General features: G+C 42.5%; 2 protein-coding genes across 10 annotated transcripts in view; one reads left to right on the top strand and one right to left on the bottom strand.

Moving 5' to 3' along the window:
• The first annotated feature begins 362 nt into the window (after window positions 1–362).
• dync2i2 (dynein 2 intermediate chain 2) lies at window positions 363–6,763 on the top strand. Of its 2 annotated transcripts, none has more exons than XM_040048725.1 (10): window positions 363–565; window positions 851–929; window positions 1,956–2,248; window positions 2,482–2,591; window positions 2,737–2,894; window positions 3,432–3,541; window positions 3,775–3,942; window positions 5,765–5,997; window positions 6,101–6,258; window positions 6,383–6,763. In XM_040048725.1, the coding sequence occupies exons 1-10, from the start codon at window positions 524–526 to the stop codon at window positions 6,619–6,621; spliced, it is 1,590 nt and encodes a 529-aa protein (XP_039904659.1). In that variant the 5' UTR covers window positions 363–523; the 3' UTR covers window positions 6,622–6,763. The 2 variants fall into 2 exon arrangements, with proteins under 2 accessions (XP_039904659.1, XP_039904660.1); XM_040048726.1 differs by lacking the exon at window positions 363–565 and adding an exon at window positions 640–743 and having other exon boundaries at window positions 1,988–2,248.
• sptan1 (spectrin alpha, non-erythrocytic 1) overlaps window positions 6,716–24,658 on the bottom strand; it is a 39,692-nt gene continuing 21,749 nt past the window's right edge. For 3 of the 8 annotated variants that reach the window (XM_040048722.1, XM_040048723.1, XM_040048721.1), the window contains 34 exons: window positions 23,642–23,840; window positions 23,028–23,132; window positions 22,899–22,931; window positions 22,758–22,793; window positions 22,201–22,248; window positions 20,141–20,232; window positions 19,855–19,999; window positions 19,596–19,777; window positions 19,393–19,492; window positions 19,093–19,290; window positions 18,869–19,015; window positions 18,670–18,773; window positions 17,243–17,405; window positions 16,969–16,983; window positions 16,003–16,134; window positions 15,539–15,676; window positions 15,349–15,453; window positions 14,972–15,180; window positions 14,767–14,887; window positions 14,213–14,334; window positions 13,963–14,095; window positions 13,768–13,866; window positions 13,503–13,662; window positions 12,471–12,547; window positions 12,057–12,266; window positions 11,646–11,942; window positions 11,198–11,310; window positions 10,819–10,836; window positions 9,441–9,495; window positions 8,241–8,437; window positions 8,073–8,126; window positions 7,848–7,994; window positions 7,208–7,355; window positions 7,008–7,133 (listed from right to left, as the gene is read on the bottom strand). In XM_040048722.1, coding sequence (XP_039904656.1) covers window positions 7,008–7,133; window positions 7,208–7,355; window positions 7,848–7,994; window positions 8,073–8,126; window positions 8,241–8,437; window positions 9,441–9,495; window positions 10,819–10,836; window positions 11,198–11,310; window positions 11,646–11,942; window positions 12,057–12,266; window positions 12,471–12,547; window positions 13,503–13,662; window positions 13,768–13,866; window positions 13,963–14,095; window positions 14,213–14,334; window positions 14,767–14,887; window positions 14,972–15,180; window positions 15,349–15,453; window positions 15,539–15,676; window positions 16,003–16,134; window positions 16,969–16,983; window positions 17,243–17,405; window positions 18,670–18,773; window positions 18,869–19,015; window positions 19,093–19,290; window positions 19,393–19,492; window positions 19,596–19,777; window positions 19,855–19,999; window positions 20,141–20,232; window positions 22,201–22,248; window positions 22,758–22,793; window positions 22,899–22,931; window positions 23,028–23,132; window positions 23,642–23,840 — 4,228 coding nt within the window. Of the gene's footprint in view, window positions 7,134–7,207; window positions 7,356–7,847; window positions 7,995–8,072; window positions 8,127–8,240; window positions 8,438–9,440; window positions 9,496–10,818; window positions 10,837–11,197; window positions 11,311–11,645; window positions 11,943–12,056; window positions 12,267–12,470; window positions 12,548–13,502; window positions 13,663–13,767; window positions 13,867–13,962; window positions 14,096–14,212; window positions 14,335–14,766; window positions 14,888–14,971; window positions 15,181–15,348; window positions 15,454–15,538; window positions 15,677–16,002; window positions 16,135–16,968; window positions 16,984–17,242; window positions 17,406–18,669; window positions 18,774–18,868; window positions 19,016–19,092; window positions 19,291–19,392; window positions 19,493–19,595; window positions 19,778–19,854; window positions 20,000–20,140; window positions 20,233–22,200; window positions 22,249–22,757; window positions 22,794–22,898; window positions 22,932–23,027; window positions 23,133–23,641; window positions 23,841–24,658 lie in introns of all 8 variants that reach the window. The other 5 variants (XM_040048717.1, XM_040048724.1, XM_040048720.1 and 2 more) reach the window with 5 other exon arrangements.

Here is a 24,658-nt window from a genome sequence, read left to right on the forward strand (position 1 = left end):
TGCAGAGTTCCAGGACGAAAACCACTGCTGAGCAAAAGGAACATAAAGGGTCTTCCGAGTTTTGCCAGAAAACATCTTGATGATCCTCAAGACTTTTGGGAAAATACTACAAAAGGGCTGCAAGCATAAAAACACAATCTTCACTCACCACTGGCTATATTTGCATCAAGAGATACAACTACAGATGACCGCTTAACAGCCACTGCTCTGAAAATGGTTCAAGCACATACAAGGAGATCATCTTGACAGAATACTTGGCCAAATTCATACCTGGAAAGGTTTTGTCTTGCATAGACCCATCACAGAGGTTTGCAAATCATAAAACGCAATAAGTAAATCCCCAAAGGTTGATTCTGTTTATCTGGACGTAGCGTTTTCAGCGGGACAAACGTTTCGCCACTCATCCGAGCTTTTAAAGCTCAAAGCTCGTTTCTCCCACTGCAAACGCGATGTCCAAATGAACGAAGTCGACCTTTTGAAATCATTCGGAGTTCGGTGACAGGCTGATAAACTCCCAGTTTTTATGAAAGGGCTGTGTCTTAGTTTTTTAACAACATACAGACGGGTAATCTTTTACACTATACAACATTGTTTGTATGTATTTTAAAAGAAATGTAATTATCAACCGCCGCAATTAGTGAACACGGGTTTAACGCTGAAGATGTCCGCTGGTTCACGCCTACAAACACGGAAGTGAATGTGGGATTTATTTCTTGCCTCGTGTGATAATCTCAGTAACCACGGTAACGCCAGCTTTATGTAAAATGGCTCCAAAGGCGTCAAACGGCCCTCGGAGTGCTTAGAGTTTAGCTGATCAATGTTAAAATATTTGATAATGCCTTTTTATTAGCATGTTCGCAGACGAAGCCCTGGACACGGTGAGTGTCCAGTCACTGTGGAGGAAGTCTCACGAGGCGGCGCAGGAGTCGGTAAGTTTGGGCAGCACCGAGTCTGCCCCCCACAGAACTCTGTTAGCCTGGACAGCGACGTGCTTGCTGTCTACAGTTGCAGAATATTGGTTGGATCCGAAGCTAACTTTAGCTGATACAACACATGCGTGTTCAGGTGTTCCTGGGTGGACACATTTGCATTCAGAGGAGAATGCATTGCAAGATGACATCATGAAATATGCAGCATCAAGCAAAGAGGGACATTTCATGCAGACTGCACCGACTTAACGTTGATAGAAAACACTTCTTCTTGTTCTTGTAACCTGCCATAGATAATGCTGCATTATCTATGGCAGGTTACATCTATTAAACATGACCACGATTTCAAATGATGAGGGCGGATCACTTATAGACGCATTGAGACACAGTGTTTGCTCTCTGTATGTCAGTGGTAGCAGATATCACTGTTTCAGTAAGATCAGGCACACAGCTGTGGCCTTGAGTAATGATAAAGCCCCACCTACCTGGGGTTCAGACCTTCTGTTTGCAAGGGACAGCTAATCAAAACATCATTTTTTTTAAAAATTATTTTAATGTCTTTAAGCTCATCCTGTAATTAAACAGGAAAGTCTTAAATTTCTGAGTGTGGCTTTTTTAAATAACAGGTATGCCCTGGGCAGCAATAGCTGATATGTGTCTGCTAGGCTCTTTTAACTGTATCTGTGCTGTTCATACCTTTTGGAAAACCCAATTCTCCATCCATCTGCTTATCCAGTTCTGGAGCGGACACACCATGGACTTAGCACACAAACATCTGGTTGACAGTGGCCAAAATGCTAACATTGAGCCTTCAAAATACATTCGAAACCAATGAGTGATTCCACTGTGGCTTTGTCTCTCTTTTATGTATACTGTGGATGAAGCGATGGGCTAAATCAGGGCTCCTTATAAGATACATAAGGATTATGTTGAACTGTGAATCACATAAGGCATCTCAATGGAAATGAAATAAACCAGAATAGGTTCGCAAGCCTCCCTAACAGTGGACCTTTCTTGCTTCCTTAGTAAAAAGACCATTATTTTTGCTGGGGTTTCAGAAAGGATGTCAGACTCAGATGTTTCGCAGTGCTGAGTCAGAGGTCCAGGTCATTTCCACTACCATCAGCTCTACTCAGACAGAGCTACAGGAGCAGGCCACAGAGCAGCTCATCCAGCAAAACCAAGATGAACCAGAGCCGCCTGGCTTGAAGGACTTCCTACAGCAGGTTGAAGACATGGTCGTCAGAGAGTTAGTGAAAAATGTCAGGAGTCACGCCTTTGACGGGTTTCAGGCAAGCTGGGAAGACCACAGTCAGCGGGTAAGCAGAACACTTGTTTGTATGTCAGAGAGGGTTTGTCATCTGCTGCAGAAGGAATCTCGAATGGTCATATTACTACCTGATGGTCTTTATCATGAAGTGAAAGTGAAACATTGCACTAAAAAGTTACTTTCAGCTGTCCCATTATTCACAAGGCATCAGCACAGCAGATAGCTGTTTTGATTTGCCTAAAACCTGTTCACATCTCTGTATGACGGTGTTCCATCTTTCAGGTCTTACTCATCCATTCCCTTCAACATCCCGGCGCTAAAGAGAAAGGCCTGCATGTCACTAGTGTTTCCTGGAGTTGTACTGGCTCAGTCATTGCCTGTGCCTATGGTCGGTATGTGTGTCTGATGTTAATGTATACGATACTAACAGTCCACTTATTATTTCCTGATGTTTTTCTCCAGGTCATAAAAAGTGTAAACTGCTGGAAAAGCTCTGCTGTTATCATTGTGGCTCAGATCTGTGTTTATGGTGGGCAGGATTGACAATGGAGACTGGAGCAATGAGAAGTCATGTGTTTGCACCTGGAACCTGGACCGTCGAGGCCTGCATCACAGTCAGGCGGACCTGGTCATAGATGTTCCTACTGCAGTCACAGCTTTGTGCTGTCATCCCAACCAGCCTTCCCTCATCGCAGGTACAGTGATGCCACCTTCACAGAAATAAATATGCCCTAATAACTCTTTTCCAAAGTATTAAACATAGTATTAAGTGATGGCTTTTTAAGTAATAGTTGAACTACTGCCAGCTTGAAATGTGAGGTGAACTTGATCTTCTTTAATATTCAGAAATTCACGACTCGAAGGGGACATTGTGACCATATTTGAGAATAATCTTTGGTTCAGAGTATTGGTAATATCTGAGCATTGTCTGCTGTCATTGGTGCTCCTTTGTCTTATACTAGGGTCAGCTGTATTGGCCAAAAATAAATCTAGCTGTTTTAAATCCTTCAAAGTTAATAAAGCTATCATAAAGCCTCATCCCTATCTTGGTCTGTCTGACCATCTTCATCAGCTGCTACTTGTCTCTTGACTGTTGCTCCTAATCTGGCTGAGAAATCACTGACAGTATGATCAGTGCTGCCTTTCCCAGACTTCACAAAGCTTCTTTTAAGTAGCTGTGTTTGATGACTTTAATACTGAATTGTTTATTGTGTGTAATGCTGTCGCTGCAGGGGGTCTGTACAGTGGAGAAGTGGTGATTTGGGACACCAGTCGGACTCAAGACTCTGTAGTGGCTCAAACTGGGTTGTCTGCAGACAGCCACAGAGACCCTGTTTACCAGGTAAGAGGAAACAATGCATTTGGCATTTCTGCTAAACTCTCTTCATCCTGCTGCATGTTGCTTGATCTTACACACTTGAACTTGATCACAGCACTCCAGGATAACCTGAAATAGCATTATTCCAGAGTAAAGTAAATGGTGAATGGACAGGCAGTCTCCCATCCAAATATTAACCAGGCATGACCCTGCTTGATGGTCTTGCATGAGTGTGAAGGGAGGATTTATGTGTGCAGGTTTCCTGGGTGCCTCTGCAGAAGAAGGGAGAGTTCGGGGTGCTCAGTGCCTGCTCGGGAGGAAGAGTGCTGCTGTGGACGGTTGGTTTTGAGCAAGGCAGTTTTGTCCAGAAAGCCGCCTATGCCGTGCTACAACAGCAGGTTCCCCACAGCAGCAGCCACTTCAAGGTGAGCTTCAGGCTGAACTCTTCATCTGCAGAAAAACAACACTTTGAAATTCCTGAATGTTATGGTGGTGTGGAGGTGCAACACAATGGAAAAGGTAGGCACAGCATTTTCTGTTTTTGACTGCCAATGTTGGGGGCGTTACTCAAAAAAAGTCATGTATTACACATTACTTTTCTTAAAAGTAATGCAGCTAAAATTACTTAATTACTTGCTAGAGAAAGCAATTCGTTAAACTAGTCACATTACTTCCTATTTACTTATCACTCATTGCTCATTACTCTTATTACCAGTTAACAATGTAAACCCGAGGCTACAGCCTTGGTCCACATTAACAGCAATAACTTGGACTTGTTCTTAGTGGGTGTTGGACTCCAACAGGGCTACCATTTGTCACAGATTCTGTTCATGATTTTTTGACAAGTGGTGGAAGGCTTCCACTTTGGTGCTCTCAGAATCTTGTCTGCTTTTTGCAGATGATGTTGATTTTTTTGACTTCATCAGGTGGTGGTCTCCAGCTCGCAGTGGAATGGTTTGCAGCAGGAATTAGAATCAGCACCTCTGATTCTGTGGCCATGGTGCTAAGCCATTAAAGGGTGGAGTGCCCAGGTTAGGGACGAGTTGCTGCAAGTGTCTCGGGGTCTTGCTCACGAGTGAGGGGAAAGGGAAGATCTACAGACGGATTGGGGTTGCGGCTGCAGTGATGAAGAGGGAGCTGAGTATAAGGGCGAAGCGGTCTACGTCCACACCATCACTTCTGGTCATGTACTGTGGGTAGTGACTGAAAGAACGAGCTCACAGATACAAACAACAGAAATTAGCTTTCTTCAAAGGGTGACAGAGTGAGGAGCTCAGCCATCCAAGAGAGGCTCAAAGTAGAGCAATTACTCCACGTCGAAAGGAGTCAGTTGAGGTGGTTTGAACATCTAACAAGGATGCCTCCTGGGCACCTCCTGGCTGAGTGTTCTGGGCATGTGCCACCCTGAGGAAGCTCCGGGGCAGACCCAGGACACACTGGAGAGACAGCTGGACAGGGAACGCCTCAGTGACGCTATATAAAAAAATTGAAATGAATGTTAGCAATAACATTGGAAGAAGTAGGGAATATGGTCTATCCCCTGGATCAGTGTGTTGATTCAGGGGATAGACCATCCCACTACTAAGTAAACATTTTAGATCTTCTTTGTTTTTTTTCATGAGGTACCGAGATGTTTCACATGGTTTGGAAATGTTCAGGCAGTACAGAGTCAAAAAAAGAGCATGCATAGCAAAGACCCCACTGGCTGACTTCCTGTTGTTTATATTAATAATATGGCTTCTATCTAAGAGCGCAATAAAAATGAAGAGAATCAGTGAAAATGTGACCCTGAAAAGAGCCAACTGAGTGGTTTTGGTAGAGTGCTTTATAGAATTGAATAGCCCTTTATTGTCATTGTACATGTACAATGAAATTGTGGGTGCTCTGCACCAACTGAAGAGGAATAAAATTTAAATAGTAAGACAGCAGGAATAAATAACAAAACAGGAGGATTATATAGAAAAAAAGAGAAAGTCACAGGTTGCAAAGTCTTTATGGACTTTGTCTGAGTGGCCTGAGTGATGAGGATTACCGTACTCAAACCATGGTTCAGACTCTAGTCCCTGGCTGACTTGTCACTGCCCGCTTACTTAGATGGTCATAGTTTGAGTAATTAATGCAAAAGTCCAGTTCAGGTAAACAAGTGATAATACACATGAATTTTTCCAGACACAGAACATAATTCTTCTTGCAGTCCTCTGCTCACCATGCTTCTGTGTAAAAGACTGATTTTTGTGTTGTTCTCAGGCCCGCAGCAACAGCACTGTAGGTATCACGTCAATGGCTCTGTCCCCATGGGATTCTGACACCTTCCTCGTGGGGTCTGAGGGAGGCCTGCTGCTCAGATGCTCCTTCTCTTCTCAAACACTAGCTGCAACAGCCTTTGAGGGCCAGAATGCAACACCAAGAGCCCCGGCAGTCTTCTCATTTAGGCCCCGCAGCGGCCCTGTCCATTCCATACACTGCTCCCCCTTCCACAGGTAAACTTGCAGAACACACACAATAAATTCATTAAAGAGGAGGGCTACAGGGGTTTACTTTTCACATTTGTCATGAGTGACATCTGTCTCATGGTCTTTACAGGAACCTGTTTGTGAGTGGATCAACTGATGGTCTGGTCAACCTTCACTCGCTGCTGCAGGCCAGCCCACTGCTCTCTCTCAGAGTTTCAGACTCTTACATTTTTCAGGTGCAGTGGTCACCAACCAGGCCACTGGTTTTTGCTGCAGCCACTGGAAAAGGTAGTACACTGATTTCAAATGGACCTGCGTGTGTGGGGTTACAATGAAGAAATGAAGCCTCTTGGAGAAAGCCAACAGTACATTGGCGTGTAAAACAGATTCTTCATGTGTGTAACTTTCCTAGGTGAGGTGCAGATGTTCGACCTGAGCCACAGGTCACTGAGAGCAGCAGCTACAATTGAGCAGGGAGATGCGGACCAAGCTGCAACTTGTTTGGCCTTCAACTGTCAGAAACCTCACCTCTTGGCGGTTGGAAAAACTGATGGGACAGTCAACATTTGGCAGCTGAGTGCCGATTTGATGGAGCAGAGCCCCAGAGAGATCAGCCAGTTGGAAAAAATAGCCAATCAAGTGGCAGAGTGACACAGATTAGCTAGGACAGAGACTGCACCAGCCTGACTCACTGACAACAACAGTTGTTCCAAGTCTGAAACAGAAATAAATGCAGAACAGCAGATTCCAGTTTTAACCAGTAGCGTTTATTAAAGCACACTGCAAATGTTAAGGTGGTGTTACATCATTGTTGCAAGGTTCTTAAATTTACTGAAAGCACAAGCTAAAATGGCTAAAAACAATCACATTCACTACCATGAGAAGCACAAAGAGTTGGGTCAGAGCGAGATAAATAGAGTACAGAGTTTTGGTATTGGTGAGTATTGCTAGTGCCACGATCATGCAGTTTCAGCTGTGTGTTCATATTGAAGTGTGTGTGGGAAACGCTTCCCGATTGGTCACTGGTGGGGAAAGGATCAGTTGACAAAGAGCGAGCGAGTGAATTCGACAAAGTCGAAAGCTGACGGCAGCTCGCGGCCCTTGCTGTCGAGGTAGGGCTTCATGTGTGACAGACAGTAGTCTGCCTGCTCTTTAGTCAGGTTCTGAAAGAAAGAAGGCAACAATGAGACCACCACTGATAACCTGACACTGACACACTGAGCAGAACATGTCTGACCTGGTAGAGCTCCTCTTTAGTGACGTAGGGTTTGTTTTCAGCGCTGAGGGCTCGGAAGGCGCTCTCGATCTCCTCACTAGACTTGACGTTCTCAGTTTCACGGCTGATCATGAACGCCATGTACTCCTGCAGCGACACGTTTCCATCCCTGCAGACAGTTCTCACAGTCAGGAAACATACTAGCTTTCCTCCTCATAGGAAAGAGCATATGCTACATTTAAATGCTGCTCTAATGAAGAACTTGAAAAGATTTGAGATCAAATAATGATGCCAAAGGAGACAGCGCTGTAAAGCAGAGTTTTCTAATGTGTTTGCATCCTGTTCGTAAGAGTGGTAACATTACAGGTCTTGGAAATCGAAACCTCAGCAGGGGACTGGAGGTCAGCTTGTGCTGGACACTATAATTGGTTAATTTGAAGGTCTGTAACTCCTGCCAAGTTAAACTGGTATCATAAAAATGAAGCAAACATGCACTGAAGGAGACCTGTTCAGCATGTCTGGCAGAGAAGAAAATTAAAACTCCAGTGCAACAATTACAAGAAGGTGAATTTGCAGTGAGTGTGTGCCGTCTTCTAAGACACTGGTAATTAATATGGATTGGATAAATGATCTCTAAACCCCACCCTGAAATGCAACAGACCTATTGGGATCCACCGTGTCGAGTATGGCCTCAAACTCAGGATCAGGTTCTCCCTCTTCCACCATGGGCAAATCATAGCCCAGTGAGCGGAGACATGACTTGAACTCTTGGTGGTTCAGACGGCCAGACTTCTCTTTGTCAAAGTGTCTACAAAGAAATGGGTGAAGATAAGGATTTTGACCTTGACACAGAAAGACCTAATGCAGTCAGGAGAGAGCCACTTACTTGAACATCATACTGAATTCCTTCAGAGCCTCTTCTGTCACTCCAGTGGTATTTCTGAAAGAGGAAGGATAAAAAGAAACATGCATTTCATGCAGCAACTGTAAACACAGTAGAGTGTTTGAGATTCACATCATTTCAGTGACATGCAGTTACTGTTCCACTGTATACCTGGCCTGTATCTGTTGTTCCAGGTTGTGCTGCATCCTCATTCCCAGTTGGTCCAATTGGTCCCACTGCTGGGCCAAGCCCACTGTGCTATGCTCTGTATACTTATTGTCCAAGATCAGTGCCTCTTCCATAGCTGCACCCAAGTCCTCGATCTTCTTCAGCTGGCTGCGCATGGCACGGATCTCCTGGTGCTTACGCTGTGCACACACACACACACACACACACACACCCCTCAATAAAAGCTGCAAACAACTGTGCGATGCTTAACAATGCATTTCCTTTCTGATTTTAGTCTGTGTTTATTATCAACCTAATTTTGAACAATAAGCATAATTAAGGGGAAACTAACATGCCCATCTTGCTTCAAGACTTGACAGTGAGTGTGCCTCCATTACCGGAGTGACTAGGAAATCTATATCTAGTGACATCAATGAGTAACTCACAAGGGAAGTTGTGAGTTCATTAGCAGTTAAATAGCTGCTTTTTACTTCTGCTTTTCTTTCTTTTCTTTTTAATGATGATTTACCAAATCACCAACAGTATCAAGGGGCCTTATATTGTAAGGCAGGGGCCTCAAACTCCAGTCCTTGAGGGCTGGTGTCCTGCAAGTTTTCCATGTGTCCCTGTTGCAAAACACCTGAATAAAATCAGTAGGTCATTAGCAAGAGTACAGAACTTGACTGCATGCTGAAGTGGCAACCCCTAACACTACTCAAATAAATTTAAGTGTACTTTTATTGCACTATGTTCATTCACTCATGAGCTGCTGTAACATGAATCAAATGGCTGAACTGCCACCTCAGCATGCAGTCAAGTTCTATAGAGTCTTGCTAATGACCTACTAATTGTATTCAGGTGTGTTGCAACAGGGACACATGGAAAAGTTGCAGGACACCAGGTCTCGAGGACTGGAGTTTGAGACCCCTGTTGTAAAGTGAAGAACGTGTAGGGGCCGGTGTCTTGCAGGTTTTAGATGTGTCCTTGATCCAACACAGCTGATTTAAATGGCTAAATTACCTCCTCAATATGTCTTGAAGTTCTCCTGTAGCCTGGTAATGAACTAATCATTTGATTCAGGTGTGTTGACCCAGGGTCTAAAACCTGCAGGACACCGGCCCTTGAGGCCTGGGATTCGACACCCCTGCTGTAACAATAGTAAGAAAACCCCAAAAATCAAACAACCTATCCATGAGTATTTACCTTGGTGGCCTCCAGTTGGGATTCAAGGGTACCAGACTCTTCCACCATACATGACCTGACAGCAACAAGGAGTTATTATAAAAGCAGAAACGTAGATAATGTTTGGAATCAATCTCACACACACACTCTGTTAATAGGATTGCACACACTCTTCTACACCCAGTGTTCCCACAAAAACCACTCTAAATGATGCACCAAACAGTGTTTGCAGATCCAAATAATTCAACATCTTTAATGTATAATTTGGGCCGTCACCTCTTATATCAAACTGTTTTCCTCCCATTTGAAAGTTGAGCGTTTTTATGCTGACTTAACTGCCACATAGAAGAGCATCTTTCATAATATAAATTTAATGATAATCCAAACATGCAAAGAGGAGTGGAAACTGCAGCGGATCATCAGTGTGACAATCAGTTTTCTGTTACAGGGAATGATGTGGACCCTAAAGTCACTGCATGCATGCATGAGAAGTACACTTCATGTTTGTGTGAATATACATTCATCAGCCACAACACATTAAAATCAAAGACTAACTTTGAGGTAATTCTTGCATTGATGTTTCACTTTGTTACTTTGACAGTGCCAATGTAGAAGACCAAGAACCTCTGAAACTATTCAGAGACGAAAATGGTTCGTGCTTCCAGGTAAACGTGTATATTTCTGCTGTAAAATTGGTAGTCTGTGGAAGCAGACTCAAGTGGCCATTAGAGGAACTACACTTTTTGGCTCTTCCATCGTTGTTTCGTTTTTTTGTAGCTCCAGAGTTTGGTATAGATTGACTGCATTGCTAGACATCACAATACACTCACAGATTGGCCCTATTCATCCTCCACTGACAGCTCATCTGTCTAATTATAAAAAGTTGCCGCATGTGTGAGCAGGCATTTTAATTTGTAGCAGATTATGGATTCAAACTGTTTGCAGTTTCCTTACCTGTTGTACACGGGAACAGACTACTGTTTGAAAGCAGAGCTGCCTGGTGCTTAAAGTTCAAGGACTGAGTGAGGAGTGTTAGTGGAGTAGCTAGGTGCTGCTGAGCACACCAGGGCTCAGTGTGCTATTCTTTTAAACCTAAGTGCATGAGGTCACAGCCCTAAGGGCACTATGGGGATAAGAGAAAGCCCCAGAAACAAGAGCAAGGCTTGAAAGAGGTTGACCTCCCAGAAAGATTATCAGCAATTTGTTACTGATAGACACTGTTATGCTATTCAGAAGAGGATGGGGCAGGAAGAACTAGAGATTAGACAGCACACAAAAACATGGAAGGAGATCATTTCTAAACATCACCCACCTTTGAGATCAAGATTTTCTTTCACATCCTACATCACTTTCACACCCACACACACTTAATCATAAGAAAAGTTTAAGTGATATTAACCCATCCAGAAGATATGTCCTGATTAGCACAGTGATCCCAAGCAGCGACGAGGAAGGAGGGACAAAGAGAGAGAGAAATACACGTTAACAACATGAGATGACAATACAGCATCACACTTGCTTACTTGCCAACGTACCACAGGTCGACATGCTTTGTGTAAATCTACCTAATATTACCTCAGCACAAACACAGACATGCAACAATGCAGAGAGCACCTTTACACAAACTTCAGTCACTAGCAGTGTTTCAAATCATGCAACTGAGTCAGCCTGTCTTCTAAAACCACAAGATTACTGAACACTTCTGATAAAGCAGCCTGAGCCACACAGCACAAACGCCACATGAATCAGAGGGTCAGCTGGATAAGCACATCCTTTACCTGGTCTCCTGTAGCCACTGGTGGAAGGCGTTGGCGTGCTGCGCGAACTCCTGACGCAGCTTGTCGTTTTCCTCCTGCCTCCTCTGCTCCTTCTGCAGCTCTAGCTCACGCTCCTACACACATTTACGGAGAACACAACAGTTAAACTTAACTGAAGGCACACAAATCTACACTACACCACCACTGTCTGTGTGCACACTTCACATCTTTGCATGTGTACAAAGATGCAAAGCAATGATGGTTCAGACAGAAATTAAGAATTGGCAGACTGAGCTGGTTTAAAGAGGAAGATAAGGCAGATAGTTTGTATATTGTAGAATATTTCCAATAAACAGAAAAGTATAAAGTTTGCTGGTAAGAAACGATATGCACGTGGAGAGATGTCATTGGAATAGCCAACAGAAGTGCATTTGTGAATGTAAGGAGTACATATTCTATCATGGAGAACCTTGATGATCTTCTGCAGGTTCCTCCAGGTCTCCTCCAGGGCCTCCATGGTGAACCAGGTGTAGGGATTGGACACCACCTGGTAGCTCTTGATCTGTTGGTCCAGTTCTGCCAGTTGGTTAAAGTCGGCTTGAGCTGAGCTCAGTGAGGAACGGAAAGCCTCGTGGGCTTCACGCAGGGCTTTGATCTCCTCCAGAGAGTTGCACCTCACAGGGTCTGTCAAATCCTCCTCAGCATTCTCAAACCAGCTGTTAAAGGCTGACGCCTTTTTAGCAAATGTCAAGAACAAGTCTTCGACCTAGAGAAGGAGGAGAGAAGACAGGATCCTTAAAATGAGTCAAACTTTAAGATAAGTCCCTCGGGATTGATAAAATGCTCCGATTTGAGAGGGGAACTTAAAACATTTATTTACCTTTCTGAAATGTTCCTGGGCTTCCAGAAGCTTCTTCTTGCGTGCAGCAGAGTTCGACAGTAGCTGATTCCAGCGTTTCATTAGGGAAGCGTGACGAGCTTCGATGGCTTTTGACTGGACGTGTTTGGCAGCCAGCAGCTGGTCTTTCAGAGTTGTAATATTGGTGATGCCCTCCTGCTGGAAGGCCTGCAGGCCAGCATCAAACGTCTCCTGTACATAGAGACACAAAAAGATCAGGATTGCACTAGTCTAGGATGTATGTTATTTCCATCTGCAGTGTTATAGAATTGATGGCAATCTGCTCATCCAAATCCATATATGAAATACAAATGACAAACAGCGAGGCCCAGCACAGAGCAAAACAACAAAATGGTGTGGATGAAAAACAGGGAACTTTTCTGGGTGAGGGCGGACCTGTTTGGTAAGCAGCGTTTGCACAGAGGACAGGTCTCTGCCATAGTCGTCAGTCTTCAGGCTGTTTTCTTTCTCACCTAAACACAAAGTGCAAGTTATAAATTATGGTAACGCAGGAAACTACAGAATGCATTTCCTAAAGAAAAATAATTGCTGAAGCTTTGGTGGAAAAAAAAAGTTGAATGAGCTGAAATACACCAAATCATCACCTGAAAGCCAAAGTTCAGAACTGTTGAAAGCCCAAGTTCATACAGAAGTGGATGAATATCTTTAAAATGTACATTAGAAAAATACTGACAGGTAAATGACTTCACTTCTAATCATCGGGTTAGAAAAGTTAATTCTAAAATTCATGAACCGCCTCCAACTGGCCAGATTTGAACCAGCTGTCTGCTGAAGACAAATCCACCAATGAAAAATAGCCCTGAAGTTCATGTGCCAATCAGAATGCTCTATCATTCCCATAAACTGAAAATGGAGCCAACAGCTTTAGGTTAGACAGCAGTAACTACTGACATACTGTTACTCTGTGACAAATCCCTGTCAAATCTGCCTCAGTGCACCTGCTGAAAAACTGCTTCTAAATTCAAGACCACAACTCCTATCAAGGTGAAAGTCTCAAGGACTTGTTCTACAAAACAGTGTGTTTTTTTTTTAATATTCCTGGTGTCACAAATGTGGTTAAAAAGTGCTGCTGAGAGAAACTACTTACTGAAAATACAATAGATCTCTATCGGTCTGTTAGAAATTACGGTTACTCCCTTCACTTGGATCCACACAGTTCAAAAAGTTTACAAAGTTATAACTTCTAGAAAAGTCATGAAACTAAAACTGTAACTGAAGAAAAAAATATGAAAGATATTGCTTAATCAGGATTAACACTAATAAACTGAGTACAATGACTATCATCTCTTATTAAACACTTATGGAAGGTGTACACTAAAAGTAGAACTATACTGGCATCTATATAGTACTTTGCCACATATTCACGATAGACTTTTATAGAAGAGACTGAACAAACTGTTATTGTACCGATCCAGGATTCCACAACGTCGGCCTTCCAGTTGAACTGCAGGAAGGCAGAGTTTTCGTCCAGCTTGGCCTTCCTCTGTGCTGCAGCCCTCTCCAGCTCAGACACTTTTCCTCGCAGAGCTGACATCTTGGCACTGATGTTGTCCACATGATGATTGTTCTGTTGCAAATACACAAAAGCCATGTTGGGAACTTTTCTTTCAGCTCTACTGCTTGATATAGTTGCAAAACAGTGTTTTTACTCGGTATGGAGCACAGCAGGTACCTTCTTGATGAGCTCCTCTCCGTTAGCACACACATCATTCACTCTGTCTCTGTGTACAGTGAAATCAGTCTCAAATGCTTCATGCTTTTTCAGTAAACCCTGTTAAAAACAACAATTTTCAGTTATAATCAGTAAAACCCATCAACAAGCCTCATTTCAGGATCTGTTATGCAACATAGTGTAACAATGAAGCACCTGCACAGCAGCAAGTGTGTCTCCGTAGTCCTCACTTCCCACTAGATTCAACTTCTCATTAATCCAGGCTTCTTCTTCTTCCACATTCGCCACAAACTGCTGGTACTCCAACGATTCCTCAAGCCTCTTTCCTCTGGGACCACAAACACAGACAAAAGCAGATGTGTAAGAGTGTGTGTGTGTGTGTGTGTGTGTGTGTGTGTGTGTGTGTGTGAGAGTTGGGTGAATCTGTGTAACCCAGGGAGCCCACCTCGCTCCAGATAAGTCCTTAAGTTCTTTCCAGTGGTCAACAAACTGGGCGAGCCTCTGCTGGATCTCCTCCTGGCCAATAGTGTTGTCATCTGACAACTTCTTCCCAGTGTCCAGCACAGACTTGGAACACACACAACACAGATCCAATCAGCCATTCTACAAGAATTTTACAGCATAATTGACAAATTCACAATGTGGCAATTTAGAGTAAACCCTTCAGAGTTTAACTACATGTCTTTGAACTGTGGGAGGAAGCTGGAGTACCCGGATAGAACCACGCAAACATGGGGAGAACATGCAAACTCGGGACCTTCTTACTGTGAGGCAACAGTGCTAACCACCGTGCCACCCATCTAGTCATAACCTAGCCTTGGATCATTTTCCCCCTGTGGAAGGGACTAAAACAGATTTAAAAGGAAATAAAAAAATGTCAGCTGGTTTCATATTTTGAAAAGAAAATATGAAACCAGCGGTACTGTATAATATCTGGATCGCCTAATTTTCCTTAGGCTAAGTAGAAAAATCTTAAAGAATGAATATGACAAATTCTACCTGGATGGCTGGCTCGTGGGCTCCAAGCTCAGCCTCCAGCCTCTTGTGTTTCTTCCTCAGATTCTGTACTCCTGTCAAATCACGTCCATAGTCCTCCGAGCTCACAAGTAGCTTTTTCTCTCTGTGTGGGACACCGGCAGAATTTCACATGTTTAAGTGGAGATTCTCCTCATAGAAATAATATGAACATAGGGCACTTTCTTACTTGATCCAAGACTCTTCATCATCCAGGTCTCTGAAAAACTGGTGCAGGCGGTGGGATTCGTTTAGTTTAGCACGACGGCTGGCTGCCATATTCTTGATTTTAGCGAAGCGGCCGTTGACAGCATCACGCTTGTCCTTCACCTGAGTAGTATCGAAAGCATTGCTGGCCATCAGGCTGTCGGCCTGGCCGTTCAGATCCTTCAGACGATCCTGCAAGCAGAAAAAATATGGTGAGAGAACTTCACTATATTTTAGACAACTTGCGTTTGGAATTACTGATTTATTACAGTAGCAGAATACCCAGTCAGAGGGAGGCTTTACTACTATGTATTGTGTAGAGAATGATATACATTTATATAAAAAAAATGAGCTGTGTACCTCATGGGCAGAAATATCAGCCTCCAGCAGCTGGTGTTTCTTCAGCAGATTGTTGACTGAAGCCAGATCCTTTCCATAATCCTCTGAGGCAAGAAGGGCTTCCACCTGAGAAACAACACCATGCATCAGTCTTTGAGATCATCTGCTTTCTGTTAGTACCAGTGTTTATAGTCGGCAAGCAGATTGTTACCTCAGAGAGCCAGAAGTCAAAGTCCTTGATGCCAGTATTGAAGTTCTGCTGCTTGTTGGCCTCTTTGAGTTTCTGGCTCTTTTCTGCAGATTTGTTGACGAGGAACTGCCACTGTTCACCCAAAGCACTGAGACGTGCCTACGCAACAGACAGGTACAGCTTATAGGTTTGTACATCAGATCTTCGTTTTTTGACATAAAATGATGCTGCCATGTATGTTCTGTTCAGAGAAGTGGAAATCTATGTGAGGGATCGGCTTCACATAATATGTTCTGTTCTCTAACCCTTATTTGCACAGGACATTTTCTTGTTCACTGTAAAATCTGGTGAAATAAGATGGTCAGCATCATGCTATTTAAACACGTTCTACTGATAGTCTTCATTTTGGTCACTATAGTCATGACATTCATGTATAGGTGCTGACAGGTGAAATGTTCCACAGTATGCACACTTGATAAATGCACCTTGACTGCATCCTCGCTGCCGGCACAGGCTCCTCTCTGGATCAGGGCGTTGCCTGTGTCAATGACTCCACGAATTCTGTCTGCATTGGCGTGCAGCTCGGCCTCAAATGCCTGATGTTTCTGATGCTTACTCTGATGGTGGACACAGATGGGGAAAGAACCACAACATTAGAACTACATCATCCTTATTAACGGTGGAAATATTTACAGCTCACAGCTTCACAAAGTCATTTAACGCACCAATGCTTTCATACTTACATTCAATGCAAAAGCCAAAATTAAAGCCAACGAACTGATATGCAGTCGATATTAACGTCAGATGTAAATTAGTTTATATAATTATTGTAACGGAAACACTTTAATGTACAAGAACACAAAAAAACCTAAAAGCAACTATGACAGGCAATGTTTCAAGACACTGACAGACACATAAAACAAATGAGTAAACAACACAAAATGGCAGCAATGTCTGCAACGGACCTGACTTTAAGGAAATATAGAGGGGGAGGAGTCGCTACAAAGTTGCTTCTTGTTTATATCCATCCGTTTCCTTTACAGCTGCTCTGAAGAGATGCAATGGCACCAGTGGAAAATTCCACAGCTATCAGTAATGTAGTGCTATCTAATCATTACTCTAATCAGTTTGAGTCTGGATTTAAACATCTGAAGCAAGCTTAAAGTAGCTCCTCAACCAAGAAATCAACATAAAAATGGAAGTCACACCCACCAACCAGCAGTCTTTGATAAACTAACCTGGGATAAAGTACAAAATTAACACAGAATTAAAGAAGAATGAATGAGTTGAATTGAAACTCAAGTGAAAAGAAGCTGGCACTCAACAGTGCTGGATGAGGACGGTTGGAATGCTTATCACGCTCTATTGTGTCTACACACATAGCACAGACATAGACACACAGCAGATATTCTGCTTGCTTGTTAGTCAGCTGACACACTACTCAGACTTACCAGCAGCTTGGACAGCTATAAAAACAAAATAAGAGTGAGAGAAAGATTCAGTCTTACTGCAGACAGGGCACTGGAAGGGATCAGGTAAAGAGTATCAACAAGGCAAAACACACAAACAATGTTTATATTTGGATTAGCCCCCTGCCTTAGAACGTAAGTAAATCATCTCATATTTCTTCACTAAATCCATATGTGAGATGTACATTCCCATTTAAAACTCGTTCTGTATGTGCAGCAGAGCTTCAGCTCCGAGTCGGGTTTCCCAAGTGCGTACCTGGATGTTGGTGGGATCCTTGTAAGACTCATCAGTTGCAGTCTGTAGTTTCTCACTGATCCAAGCCTCAATTTCATCCACATCACGACTAAACTGCTGCAGGGTCTGGGATTCACCCAGCTTGGAGCGCTTTTCGATCATCTGTGCCTTCAGCCGGCGCCACCTTTCAAACATCATTAAATTAGCTTTTAAAGGCAAGCTCAAACACAGCACACAAACATTTTACAGAATCGGCCACGGGTTGGGTTTGGCAGATTCTTGATGCTTTGGGAGATCTCATGTATGATTTTTCCCCCAAAACGTTTATGATATGTGAACAAAGAAAATGTAGCTTTTCTTATCACCTCATCATAAGTAATGGTACAATTCAAGATGACATTAAGAAAATAACGTACTCGAGAATTTTAAGATGTAGGGAGTAATGAGAATATCGTTCTTCAGACGAGTTCCCAGTGTTAGAAGACTATTTAATTTAAGTTATGATATGTACACAGTGTATAAACTGCAAAGCTGTAGTGGTCGTTCTGTCATAACAATGAATTAGCTCATAAAATCAAGTTTTTTGTGTTCATTAGAAAGTGAGAATATTCAACTCGGAGGCTTCTATTTCCATTTCCATTCCAAAGCTGACCGATTTGTTTGTGTCGCCATTTTTTAAATCAGTTTGAGGGGATGAAAAAAATAAAATAAAATAAGGCAATGCATTATCTTTAGGGCATTTTCATCTGTTGTGCCATTAGTGTAGATGTTTTCATATGGAAAGTCCACTGACACCTCCACAAATGTCCTTCAAAAATCCTTGGGACCCTTGACTGTGAGTAGGTCAAATACTGGTTTCACTTCAGCGCTTCGTCTGTTGTAACTGCACTCTTCTTTGCAGGTGGCTGAAGGACTACCACCAGCACAAGCAAGAATAGACCACAGAACCTTGGTTGTAAATATGTTACAACAGTTACAAAATGTAGACAATGGCCCACAGAGCTGTGTGTAGGCTCTGTACAGGATAACACACAACCGTGCTCATCTCCTGACATAATGCAACTGGAAGTTATTTATCATAGCAGAGACTTTTCTTTTTTCAACCATGGAAACAGTCCTTTTCTTTTCTATGGGAGTCCAGGCCTTGTTCTGTTGCACAGCACACATGTGTGTTATTGCTTCCTCATTATTTTACAAGCTGTGGATTTAGAAACTCCAAATGTTTCTCCTGCTTTTTCTCAGGTGCGTCTTATTTTTTTTATTTCTATTTCGCGGCGTCATTAACATATGTGCGTTTTGAATTAAGCTCCCCTTTTGTAGTGCAAGCAACAACTTCCAAATGCAAATGCAACTGTCCACAAAACTACTTTATCACACAACTTGAGCATCTGTAGATAAACAAAATTAGGATTGTGTCAGTGATCAAGTTTAACAACCACGTTTTCTACCTGTCAAGAACTTCATTGCGGCGGTTAAGAATCTCAGGTTTGGCATAATGGTCGGCTCCAATCAACTGGTCAGCAAAAGACTGCAAAGCAGCAATCTTCTCCTCCTGTAAATCAAGCCAGGATTTAATGATCAAGACAAAAGAGGGTAATAGCAGTCGGTTTTCAAAGCTTTCACGGAGCAACGAAATGGCTCACTGACCTGAACGTTGATGGCCTTGTCAAAGTCTTCATGTTTCTTAATGAGGGCCTCCACACTGTCCAGGGAGTCACCCTTGTCATCAATGGCGAGGAAGGCTTCACGAGCTGCCATCCAGTTCTCAGCCTGCTCACAGTCTCTGTTAAAAAGCTGTGGATGGACAAACAACCTTCAGTGGCTGAAATATGGTCTTTAACTGTCTGCTTCATGTCCAAGGATGTCATTACCTGGAGTTCTAGGCACTGATCCAACATCATGCGGCGCTGCACCCAGGCCTTCTCCAGATCAGCGCGCTCACGGTCTAAAGCCTCGAGTTTTTGCTGAATCTCAGGACTAGCATAGTGGCCTCGAGCCAGCAGCTGCTGTCCGAACTGTTCAAACGCCTGGAAAGTACCAGCCCGAGCATCAATCTCTGTACGGTGTTCCTGGAGAGAGAAAAACAAACAAGAAAGAAGACAGAGTTAAAGTTAAGCAATAACTTATATCGGAAAACAAGCAAAGAAAGAACAAGACTAAATATTTGATACCTGGTGTCTTTCTAAAAGGGCCTCGGCTCCAGTCACATCCTTAGCCAGCTCCTCTGAGGACACTAATCCTCGGATGCCATTGATCCAGGACATGAGATCTCTATGCACAGTAAAGAATTGCAGTCAGTCAAAACCCTGCATATCTCTAAGACATTTCCTCAAAAAATGTTAAACATTTTTGGATCCAGCAGTCCCGCCCCCACCTGAAGTCAGAGAGGAAACGCTGCAGGTCATGGGAATTGCCAAGCTTGTCTTTGCGCTGGTCAGCACGTCCCACCAGGCTGCTCCAGGCAGTGTTCAGCTCTGTGCATTTCTCCTGGATGTCATCCACCGCTTCAGGGTGAGACTGGATCAAGCGCTCTGCTGTCTCTCCAAGAGAGTTAACCTAAGTAGAGAAATGGGAAAATTAATAAAAAATAAATACAAGATTTCAGGCTTAAAATTACTAAAAGTAAATCTGACCTTATCCCCCAGGGCAGCCAGGTCTCTCTCAAAGCCCTCGTGTTTGCGCTGCAAAGCCTGGACACTGGCCAAGTCGTGACCGTAGTTGTCAGTGTTCAAGGCCTGGTTCTTCTCCTCAATCCACTCTTTAGTCTCATCAGCATCCCTTAGGACACACAACACAACTCAAGTTAATTGTTGTAGCCGACAAAATGTTCCAAAGCCTGTTTCTCTAATAAATAACACAAAGCAGAGAGTGAACTCGATGACTGATGATCACAGGCGATATCCCACTTTGGATTTGTACCTGTGGAACCGCTGCACCTCATGTGCACTGCCCAGCATGTTGCTCCTTTCTTCAGCCAGCTGTTGCAGGGATCGCCAGCGGTTGTTCAGCTCCTGCACATAACATACAATATTAAACAGCACTCATCCCACACACTGCTCCCTGTGTCTGGAGCATGTTTTTCTCGCATTAGTGGTAACATTTGAGATGAGTTGCAGTACACCAATTGAAATGAGCATACGCTAAACAAGAGGCGCTTTCAGACAGAACAGTTGCCTAGAGGGGAACGGCTCACTGGGAGCACAACTCTAAGCGCTTTTTATTTTGGATTTGCAATAAAATAGGAAAACCAATGTGACACAACAGGTTGCAGTTGGCCCTACAACAAGAAGGAGCATGCTGTGTGTTTATTGTGCTTTATGGGTTTGATGACGACAGGCCTGAAAAGGAAGTTCAATCAATGTTTGGTTTGGTTGTAATTTAATGATGTTATCCACTTATTGTGACACGTGTTAAGCACAGACGGCTTTACAAACAACTTTTGTGGTCTCACTTCCTTGTAATGCTTTTTCAGCTTCTTCCATTTCTACAATACTTTTTCTTTTATGTGGATGACAATCATAGCCAAAAAATAAACAAAAATACCTGCAGCTGCCAGTTTACCCTTAGCCTCCTAGTACATGCACCTATGGTATTAATTTAAGAACCCTACGTCACAACTATGATCCTTGAGTTATCGCATTCACAAACTTCAGGGTCAACATTTCCCCACCTCTCACCGGGGTGACGACAACAACGCACGTAACGAGAAGAAAAGACTTAGCTTTGATGAGTCAGAATTTTTTATTCTTCCCATTTCATTTAATATTTTGACTGGATTTTAGGTCAAACTATTAAAAAGTAGTATGGCAACTCTCAATATAAGGTACGAAGAGACGTAGATTCAAGTAAAGGAGGAAATCTTTAGATTTATTTTTGTTTTTCAGCCTATAGGAGACAGCAAAAAAGTTGCCAAGAGCATCTTGATGTTAGGCACTCATTTTCATCCACATAATAAAAAACAGTGTCCATTCAAAATTATGTTTTAAATATATTTGTATATTTATATACTAACTAACTATGGTGGCCTTCATAGAAATAGCTACAAATTTTAAACAGGTATTCTGTTTCTATTCTGCTTCTATTCAAAGTCTGGACTTCAATCACATCTTGAGTAAAGGTAAGTTAAAATCCTCCGAGGTGAAAGAAAAGGGGAACTTCCTACAATAGTTTTAGGACCTAAGCTCCTGCAGTCTGAAAGCGCCTAACTAAGCCACGTTTCCACAACACCCTCAGTGCTTCTGCGGCAGGGCCAGAAATCCAAATCAGTTCCAGAGAAATTACTTTCCATCCCCAAAAGCTCACAATTACAAGGTGGTACTTTATGATAATTCATAAGCTTTGGGGTTGCAAAGATGAAGTTATCTAACTGGTTAAGCATTTGCAGTTAGACCGTATAAAATATACTGATCTTGAGGCTAGAGTGTAAACACAGAACATCAGTGGACTGAAAGGAGCTCCTGTTTTAAATTTCTTTGCACTTTTGGTGGAAAAGTGGCTAAGAGGGTCAAAGCCATTCACACTAACAGATACATTTCAAGATCAGTTTAACAGTGACACAAGGAAAGCTAGATTTAACGTATTTCACTCGAGCACAATCATGCAAATAATGTGCTCAATTTATGCTACTTTGCACTGAGTATTTGATGAGCACAGACAGTGATGGACAAACAAAAGTAGGTGGATGATGGAGATGAGATGCACAGGACTGGTTGCATGGTAAGAACATTACAAACAAAGAACATGACAGGTTTAGCATAACTTATGCATTATGTCATTCATATTACAGCAACAATAATTAGGACCAGGACAGGACAAATGGTGCGGGAAGCATTGTGTTAAAAAAAACAAAAGGAACACTGCTCATACTGAAGTCAGGTTTCAGTGAACATGAGGGGATAGATCATGTGACACTATCACAGTATGGTTAGTGTTTCTGATCACAATGCGCAGAGTGGTTGGATTGGACTTGTTTATCTTACCTTGATTGTATTAAAGTTAGCCGTTGTCTGAACAGCCAAGCGTATATTCTAAAGTCAAAGGTAAACCAAACATGGACATGGAGGGAAGGACACAAAAAAACACCACACCAGTCAAGAGCGTTATGGAAAATCCCGGGGTTAATCTTGGTTCTCACAAGACCAACTGAGACACCATTCACTAGCACTGCAACCATGGCTGGAGGAGAATGAATCAAGCACTGTTTTTGTTACAATCGAGACATCCCGAGACATGAAAACCGTTACAAAGGATCTTAGGAATAAATTACGAGTTTCCAAGCTCTTCAGTTGTCTCATCAATGTCTAATCATATTCTACAAAGTCATGAGTCATCATGCCCCATGCTAGTAAAATGTAATTCTGGGCATGATTGCAGGAAACAGGTACACAAGTATCAAACACTGAGCAGTCATGCATGGTTACAGTATCAAATCAAGACTGACTAGCTGCCAAGTATTTTCAGGTGATGCATGTTCTTTACAAGATCATCTGAAGGTTTGAGGATGTCTTGAGGCCAATTACTGTTAGTTAGAGCTTACCTTCCATGGAGATGCAGTCTTAGAATCCGCTTCATCCTGTTCAACAAATGAGACATACAAGTAAGCACACTGCTATGATATCTAAAACATGTCTTAATTATTATAGTGGATGCAAATATAAATAACAGAAACTACACCAACCTTGCCAGGAGCAGCACCAAGCAGCTCTTGTTGCTGGAGATGAGGAAAAAAACCCCAGTTTTTTTAAAGGACAGCTAATTATGGCTCATTTATGTGACATAACATACGATCCAGAGAGGTAGCACCTACCTGAGCCTGAACCATGGGGGCCTCCTCAGCCATAAGGCCTTCAGACTCTAACTCTGAAGCCACTTTGTTGATATCCCTCAGACGAGACTCATTGGCCTTGAGGTCCTGGAAAGAGAGAAAGAACAGTGTCATACACTGTCTGTTCAAATTCAAATACATACATAAAAAAAAGAAGGTTTTCATATGACTGCTGCAGTTCTATGTTACACAACTTAATTATTTGTGTGTTTCGCACACTGTCGTGAAGGAATTTTTTGCCCACTTTTCTTTACAGTGTTGCTTCAGTTCGCAGGAATTTGCTTCTGCACAACTCTGTGAACATCCAATCAAAGCATTTCAGTGGGCTGAGCTCTGAATTTTGACTGGGCCTTGCAACACCTCTATGCTTTTTTCTTTGTTTTTTGTAGATTTGCTTCTGTGCTCTGGATCACTGTCCTACTGCATGGGCCAAATTTAGTTGTTATATAGTCACTGAATTGTTGTGTTTACAATTCACATACAAGTAAAGACCATATAAAAGTAATTCAGATAACTTTAAGTCAATAGTCATGTAGAATTTTTGGGAAAAGGATCAAGCTTAAAAAACAAAACAAACGGAAAACAACAGACATTACCTTCTGGAAGTCATCAAACTTCTTCTGTAGAACCTCAACCTGCTCCAGATCAGAGCCCATCTCCTCATTAGTGAGGGTGCTCTCCTTCTCATGAATCCACTGCTGGAGCTCGTTGGCCTCACGGAATAACATAAACTTCTTGCAACTTTTCTCAAGCATGTCCTTGCGCTTCTCCCCCAACTCTAACAGAGTACCATATCTTGGAAAAAAGAACATTAAAGAAAGAGAATGTAAGTGAAGCACTAGAAAAAGACAAAAAAAACAAAAACAAACCTAAACTAAATTTTAAAAAAGTGAAATAAAATTTAAAAAGTGGGTGGACACTGACATGCTTTGTGTTTGGAGTCTGTAGACATGGGACATGAGAAGGAAGCCTTGCATGGTATGGCTGACAGAAATTTATTATCATAATTGATGAGTAGTGTAGTAATAAAGGGGTCCCATTCTCCACAACGTTTTACTCTTGTGTCAGGAAACATCCACACGTATTTCTCTCTGGTCTTCATGACATTTTATAGATGCATTGAATAATCTAATAAAACCAGTACCTGGGGGCAGGCATCATCCTGATGATGGGGAGTGTTTAAGGACCAAAGCATCTAGAAAATCTTGATAAAAAGAAGGGGGGGGGGGAGCCTCTCCCAGCTACCATGGGGTGAGAGGCAGAGCACACCTTGGACAGGTTGCCACTCTCATGCAGGGCTAAGAAGTGTTTAGAGTATTCAACAACACTACTACAATGATAATAAGATGAGATGTGTTAGTTTAGCAGGGAATGTTAATCTGAAGTTTAGCAAGCATTACATTGGAAATTCATAATGTCAGGGAAAAAGCCTAATTGGTCACAGTCAGACTAATTTTTTTTTTCTTTTAATCATTTATCCTTCTTTACTTATTTATTTTCTACCAATCTAAAAGTAAATAAGCACATTTTATTGTTGAATTTAAAGGCATCATAAAGAACATGGTTAAAATAATGTGTGGTCATTTTTCCTGAGAGCTGTGTTTGCTTTGTTA

Source organism: Simochromis diagramma, unplaced genomic scaffold (genome assembly GCF_900408965.1).
Source record: "Simochromis diagramma unplaced genomic scaffold, fSimDia1.1 OVJJ01000683.1, whole genome shotgun sequence".
NCBI classification, from domain to species: Eukaryota; Metazoa; Chordata; class Actinopteri; order Cichliformes; family Cichlidae; genus Simochromis; species Simochromis diagramma.

Excerpts from the sequence above, each read along its gene's own strand:
- dync2i2 (XM_040048725.1), top strand. The coding sequence starts at position 524 with ATGAAAGGGCTGTGTCTTAGTTTTTTAACAACATACAGACGG. Across the intron at positions 930-1,955 it reads ACGAGGCGGCGCAGGAGTCG|TAAAAAGACCATTATTTTTG; the intron begins GTAAGTTTGGGC and ends TTGCTTCCTTAG. Across the intron at positions 2,592-2,736 it reads ATTGCCTGTGCCTATGGTCG|GATTGACAATGGAGACTGGA; the intron begins GTATGTGTGTCT and ends TATGGTGGGCAG.